Genomic DNA, 7500 nt, shown 5'->3' with positions numbered 1-7500 from the left:
AGGGAATTGTTAGAATAATTTGAATAATATACTTGTTTAAAATGAAATGTTACTGTCTTCTTCTCTTTTTCCTCTTTGTGATTTTTCTCCCAACAGTCATCACAGGTCACTATGCATGCGTAATTCACTAAATCTTGATAATGTCTATCTCTATGCATTTATATTAATCAGGTAATATGATTTTGATACATTGATTGTGTTTGTGTGTTAATATTGATGTAGAAAACTATGATTACTTTAATTACATATATTCCATTTGCTTAAACTGATTAAGATTCTATAAATCACAAAGAATGACATCCAGATATATTGATGCACAGTTTTTGCTGTGTGTGTATGTGCATTTGTGAGTGTGTGTGTGTGTGTGTGTGTATGTGTGTCTGGAGAGGGGAGACCACAGAAGGCCGAATGAAAATCCCGTGTGAGAATCTCTGTAAGTCATTACAAGGAAAACATTTTTGTGCTAACAAGTTTGTTAGTAGGTCAGGGCAAGGCCTGGTTTCGGCAGCAAGCAACCAGGTGGCATGACGTGCCGTTGTATGCATTAAAACTGGCGAATGAGCGGATCAAGAAGGCGGAACTTCCTGGAAGAAATCGACCAGCATGTTTTGTAAACAAATGTTAGTATTTTAATGGGTTCCAGGGAGAGGGTCGTGGTTCAGACTTCACGAACTGAAACACGTCTGTTTGTATTCAGGGACATGAGTTAATTTTGAACCCGGAGATCTCTGTAAAGTGCACATTTTTTGACGTATTGTAATAAAGCTTTTGTTAAACTGAGAAACTTGGACGTCTCCAGCTCTTCATTTCCCCATCAACGAATGCGCAGAAAAATGGTGAGGTTTTTTCTGTTGGTGACAGATTTTTTCTGTCGGTGACAGATTATCAATTTTCAAGGTTTCCTCATGCAATTTTTCTAACAATACTTAACCCTATGAAGCCTGAACCAGGAAATAATTGCCAGAAAATTATTTTTTTTTAAAAACCGAGTGCTTATTAACCTGCTGACGAAAAAATAAATAAATTGCATATATGAATTCTAATTTGTATCATATTTGATACATCAGGTCTTTTTGTGCAATTTGTTGCTCACAGATTGTTTTTCTTGAACTAACAAAAACATATAAAACCTAACATTTTTAACCTATTAAGACTTTGACTTTTCCTTTTTCCTCAAACATGCAAAATACATATTTTTCCCATATAACAAAACATCATACATCAGCTGATATTAAGTTTTTTAATGCAGCAATAACTGATCCAGTCGTGGAACCTGCATATCATTTTTGCTACATCTGATATTTTTGTGCAATTTGTTGCTCAATTTGTTTATCTTCAACACATGTATACATCAGGTTTTTGATGATGTAGAGGTCTCAAAAATTACTGTATCTAATATGATACACTTGGCTTTATCGGGTTAATATACAGTCATGGGAGAAAATTAGACTACCCTTGTTTTCTTCAATTTCTTGTTCATTTTAATGCCTGGTATAACTCAAGGTACATTTGTTTGGACAAATATAATGATAACAAGAAAAACAGCTCATAAGAGTTTAATTGAAGAGCTGATATCGAGCCATTTTCCATGGTTTTCTGGATAATGATTTGGTTATTATCAAGAAAACCATGGAAAATGGCTCGATATCAGCTCTTCAATTAAACTCTTGTGAGCTATTTTTGTTGTCATTCTATTTGTCAAAACAATTGTACCTTGAGTTATACCAGGCATTAAAATGAACAAGAAATTGAAGTTAAATCGGTGGGCTAATATTTTTTCCCATGACTGTAGTAAGAGGAAATAACAATAAAAGGCAAACTACAAAGTTGAACCTCGAATAGACAAATTACAATGATGTGCTACAAAATCTTTTATCTACTTTATCCCTTAAAATGTTATTCATAGATTACCAAATATTATTCGCAAAACAAATATGCAAAGGCCAGACAAGTATAAAAACACACAAAAATCTTTTATTTACATTATCACAGGAGACAGGAGATCACACCACACAGGTAAGTAACAGTTATTTTTCTAATTGCTTTTCCTTTTTTCTAAGGCTATATCCACCACACTTTTGAAGTGTTCAAAATTATCATAACAAACATCTTCAAACCCAGAGGTAGTGGATTTCCTAGTTGCCGGGCAATAGGTAAATATCTTCTGGTTGCTTCCAGCTGCTTTGTCCTTTGAAGGTGTGTACCTTTTCCGCTGCCCACCACACTGAGGCACTTGGCAAGCCCCACATGGCCGCAAGGACTTGTTGGGCATGAGTTGCTTGGTGGTTGGTGCAGGGGGCTGTGCCACAGGTACAAAGCCCTGACTGCCTGATGGCCCCAGAAGTTTGATGGAGGGAGCTTGTGGCTGTGCAGGAAGAACCAGGAGTAGAGGTGCCGCTGCCGACACAGCGGGTGGAATATGGGCAGACGCAGCAGGCTTTGGCTGAATGGGCCGGTTCGCGGGGTTTGGCGGAATGGGTCGGTTCACAGGGGCCGGTTCTGGCTCTTCAAAAGCTAACCTGGAAATATAAAACAAACGTGATGATGAGTATTGATATGCCATAAGTGCTTTTTGATTTTCACAGTCTACACAAGTAGTCCTTCCAACAGGAGGAATGAAGTGCTCATTACAACTTACCTCCGCTTCTCACCCTGCCTTTTCCCAGCCAGGTGATGAAGGTGCTGGTACTGCACTTCAGGCCGATCTGGTGGAGGCAAGGATGTTGGCAGCACAGGAGCTTCTGGAAGCGGTGTGTCTGACAACACTTTCTTGTGTGGTGTCACTCTGGGCATTACTGTTGCTCTGTAGTTGGCCTTTTTCTCCTCCCTCACAATAAAGGTGGAGATGGATTTCGCATTCACATTGGGCAGAGGAATGGCGAGGCCGCACAGGATGGCATCGTCTCTTAGTCGGTCTGCAATCCTTTTATACTGCCCCTTAATAGAAGCCACGACTTTACTGGGGGAGGAGAGTTGACTGCACGGCGGTCGGTTTTTGAGCATCTTGATGAGGAGGTAGAGCAGACGGCTGTCCTCTGTCACCTGTGCCGCCTGAGGGAACCTCATCCAGCCAAACTTTGTTTTCTGAGCTGCTCTGGTCTCGTGGGTGTCAGCCCCAAGACACCGGCCAAACAGGGTGTAGCCCCACCTGGACTCATATTTTTTAACAAATCTGGCGGCGGTCTTGTCGTGCTCGTGAAGAGAGCTGGCGGCGGTGATGATCTTCTGCCTCAGGTCAGCTGGCACTAGGTGGCGGTCACTGTCGTCTACCAGTTCTAGGAGCAGCAAGGCCAGTGCCTCCACTTCTTCTATTCCTGGCAGATGCAGATGTCCCTGGGTCATGAGCACATCTTGCAGAGCGGGGCTGTCCTCCTCCTCCACCTGTTCTGCCTTGGTGAGGATGGCATGGTTCCTACAGAAGCTATCAATAGGATCCTCCTCTGACTCTGCAGACATGCCAAGACCCTCATCTGCCATCTCTTCATCTTCATCTGTCTCAGCCGACTTCTCAGACTCCTCCTCCTCCTCCTCCTCCTCACGAGACTGCTCTTCCTCAACTGCAAATATGAAATTGCACCGATCACAAATGTGTCTGCGTAACAACCACTTCATTCAATATTATGCATGTGTATTATGCAATATTATGTTTCTTTGCTTCATGGTGTTAAAGGTTAATTTTATACCATGTTTGTTGTCATTGCTAGAATTTGCATGAAAAACTATGGATAAGTAAGTATAACCTTGCTTCATGTGTACAATTTAATGTGTGATTAAATGCTGTACCTTTCTGCACATAGAAATTTTTAGCAGTGAAGCTGGTAGACTGGCACACGGCATACTCCACGCCAAGGAGCTCCTCCTCGTCTGGGTGCTCGTACGCATCAGGGACGGGCAGTGGAGCAGCAAAGTTGGGCTCCAGGACGTGCTCCTTGCCGAACAGAAGCTCAGCCTGCTGATTGATGCGCTGGATCTGCCGCGCGTCCATGCATGACGTCTGCCGACCCTGACCGCCAGCAAACCGGAGTGATGCCATGCGGTTGTTCCACTGCACAGCAAAGGCCATCAGGTATGCCTGAAACACATGACCATTTTGACTGGTATTGTATAGGCTTGGAAGTGATGACTAAAGCTGTGAAATAAAATGCATCATTGAAACTACGCTATATTGAAGTGTTTATTTTCAATTACTCACTTGGAACGGCATAATCCCACATCTCTGTGAAGGTATGGCATTGTAAAGGTGTGCGTGCAACCCCTCCAAAGAGTTACTGCCTCTCCGGCACCTGTACTTGTTGAGCCGAACACCATTCAGCACCACAACCTTCACAGACACATACAGCTGTATGCCAGGGGGATCCTGTAAAACACAACAAATTCAAGTTCCTTATTTAAACTGGTGTCCACAAGTGTGAGTGGTTTTATAATAACACATGATAAGTGAAAAGACATCAACCCACCTGCATGCAGCCGAGATGCTTGCTTGCAGTTGCCCAGTGAGCATCAACTGCCTCTGTTGACTTGAACAGGGGGATTCCATCAATGTCCAGGCCTGCTGGTCCCCTGAACTCGGCAATGATGGCCTCAATCACCAAAGCAGACTCCTATAACATATACATAAAATTAAATTAATCTCTTGTGAGCTATTTTTGTTGTCATCATTATATTCGTCCAAACAATTGTACCTTTAGTTGTACCAGACATTAAAATGAACAAAAATTGAAGAAAAAAAGGGTCTAATATTTTTTTCCATGACTGTATATTCTCAGCTTTGAGTGTTAAATCACATCACAATAATTGGAAAGTGTTGCTACTCCTAATGATCTTGCATTTATTTCCAGTACAGTTGAATCCAAAATTGACAGAAAATAAGCAAGATTGCTTCTTATTCAAAAATTGCATATGTGGATCAATGTCACACTTACCACAACCCCACGGGTGATGCGCCTCACATACGATCTGACCTGGTGAGGCTTGAGGAAGGCTACCATCTCCTCGTCGGAATACCTGCCGTACAGCTCTCCGTTGCCACTCCTGACAGCCTGGACTAGGAGCATCATGTCCGTCTTGTTGTAGGCGAGCACCGCACCCGCCAAGGCACTCATGAACAACCCGTACTTGGCATGGCTCTGTTTGATCACAACAGCATCCCAGCGATGTAGCCAGTGTCGGATGTCCAGTCTGACCACAGCACCCTGCTGCACCCAATCAGCAAACAGACTCTCCAGAAAGGAGGAACCGCTGTCACTGAAATGATATCAACATTTTGTACATGTGTGTTACATGTTTTTATAACTATAAAATGAATGTGTTTTCTTGCAAAAATGTAATGTAATGTAAGTAAAGTAATGTTTACTGTTTTGTACGTCACGTTGATTAATTTTCTTATAGGTTTCAAAGGAATTGTTATTAAACTTACCGACAGCAGTTGTTGTCTGCATAAATTACTTTTGGTGCAGGAGCATTGGCACGTCGAAACCGGGCAATGAGACCTTTCGCCATGCGCGCGTAGCACCCCTCTGACTCAGCTGCCACCACCACTGTCGTCAAGAACTGGCCCCACTCGTTCAGTACACTGGTGACGTACTGCATGGTACCCTGGCCATCACCATATATCTTCTTGAGGACCTAAGAAAAGAAAGGAGCAGAACATTTGTTGCATGGTGTTTATTAACAGTCTGCCTGTTCCATATGATTTTAATAAATGACAAGTACTTTATACATACTTTTCTTGTACCATCAATGCACAGGATTTCTCCAGTCACACTGAGGATCTGGTGTCTGTAGACGGGCATCTTTTCGATCTCCATGATCAGGTGAGCACGCCTCAGGAGACGAGCAGACGGAAGGGGAGACTGGGCAATGGGAGGGGTGTAAGTGCCAGCTGCTCTCACATAGGACAGGATGCCCCCCTGAGATGAAGCAGATCCAGCTGTGTGGGCATCGTACAGCAGAGTCTGGTACAGGTCACGCCGCTCCACGTACCACTCGTCGTGGCCCTGCTGCAGCAGCCTCTGCACCTTGCTCATTGAGACAGCGTTGAGTCGGTCACTGAGCAGGGTGACCACACCTCTGTCCACAGCACGCTTCCCACACAGTATGGCAGGGAACATGCTTCTGATGGCCGGGGCGAGGTTCATCAGAATCTTGGGACTGTGTGCCAGCCACGTGTACTGTTGGGCACTGTGTGTGTCTGCCCCCTCATCTTCACTGTCGTCCGCATCACCGTGCGCCTGGCTCACGGTCTGCCTCATCTTTCGACAATGTGGGCATGTAAGCTTCTCTGTCAACAGGGTGTAGTTGAACTTCATGCCACACACTTGCCTGGCGTAGCTGCCGAAGCCTTTCTTCTCCAGGTACGCTCCTGGCGGTGCGGGGCAGTTGGTGTTGGGGCAGCGGATCAACGCCTTCATCACGCCGACCGGGCGCCAGAAGAAGGCAGGGGTGGTGAAGAAGGAGAGCATGTTGGGCACAGCTCCCTTGACGGCCATAGGAGGTGGGGGCGGGTGGAACTCCATCTTCTCCTTAAAGAGCTTCCTCTCGGAAATCTCTCCCCTGACGTTCTTGTACCTGGACGCCCTCTCGAACAGCCCGTAGGTCTCGTTGGTCTTCAGCCACTTGATGTTCGCGGGGGCTATACCAAGGGCTTGGGCGGATTCAGGCGGCTGCTCCCAGAACTTCTGCCAGCCCTCCAGCACGACGCCACCGGGTTCCGAGGTCTGTCGGAGGGACGAGGGCCCTGGCCTGTCGTCCTGGCACACGGAGCTGGCGAGGTCTCCCCAGGTTGTCAGCTGCGTGCTGACCGACGCCTCGGACTCGTCCAGGACACTCTCTGAAGAGGAGAACGCCACAAAAATGTATCAACTGCATTGCTCGAGACACACTGATGAATTTCTCGTGGCACAAACACAAGTCCGAGCAGCTCCACAGCATACTACATAGTAATTTCATGTTCATTTCAGCATAATACTACTATACCTGCAGCAGCCAACAACTCGGCATCGCTGGCGTAGCTAGGGTCCTGCTGAGAGAGGTCGGAGACGGTCGGAGGAGCCCGGTCTTTCTTCATTTGCACTTTCTGCAGAAAAAACAGAACACAACCAGAGAATAATCTCATAAATGAATACTTTTACTAATACTGGTTACTGCTGAACATCGATTACTCAGGTCTAAAAGGTAACTGAGTTTATCTTACCTTCAGCCTCCTATCAAGGTGCCATGTGACAGGAGGGAACTCTCTGGCGTACTCAAGCAGTCGCTCCTTCTGCCACTTCAGCAGCTTGTTCTGCTCTCCCTGCTGGCAGTACTGAAACAGCAACCACACCAGCCAGCCGACATCGTTTTCCAGAAGCCACCTGAAGGTCTGACCGGTGTACTTCCCGAACACGATGACCAGCTGACCTTTCCACAGCTCACCCCCGGACCTCTTGGCAGCCGCCTCTGCTGTCTGGGGATCCAGCCATGTAGTGTCAACAGCGGTGCTGGGGGCCTCTGCCACAGACT

The 7500-nt window shown here is 45.6% G+C and overlaps 1 protein-coding gene across 1 annotated transcript in view; it reads right to left on the bottom strand.

The window, feature by feature from the left end:
• LOC131962584 (uncharacterized) overlaps positions 1 to 6934 on the bottom strand; it is an 8264-nt gene extending 1330 nt beyond the window's left edge. Inside the window, exons 1-8 of the mRNA XM_059327532.1 lie at positions 5724 to 6934; positions 5417 to 5625; positions 4923 to 5244; positions 4458 to 4601; positions 4193 to 4357; positions 3784 to 4072; positions 2639 to 3557; positions 2205 to 2519 (exon numbers count right to left, since the gene is read on the bottom strand). Of these exons, the coding sequence (XP_059183515.1) occupies positions 2205 to 2519; positions 2639 to 3557; positions 3784 to 4072; positions 4193 to 4357; positions 4458 to 4601; positions 4923 to 5244; positions 5417 to 5625; positions 5724 to 6515 (3155 nt within the window). The 5' untranslated portion in view covers positions 6516 to 6934. The remainder of the gene's footprint in view (positions 1 to 2204; positions 2520 to 2638; positions 3558 to 3783; positions 4073 to 4192; positions 4358 to 4457; positions 4602 to 4922; positions 5245 to 5416; positions 5626 to 5723) is intronic.
• Between the last annotated feature and the right edge of the window lie 566 nt (positions 6935 to 7500).

Source organism: Centropristis striata, chromosome 24 (genome assembly GCF_030273125.1).
Source record: "Centropristis striata isolate RG_2023a ecotype Rhode Island chromosome 24, C.striata_1.0, whole genome shotgun sequence".
In the NCBI taxonomy this organism is placed as follows: domain Eukaryota; kingdom Metazoa; phylum Chordata; class Actinopteri; order Perciformes; family Serranidae; genus Centropristis; species Centropristis striata.
Note: the sequence above shows the minus strand (reverse complement) of the source record. Positions and strands in the feature narration are given on the sequence as shown.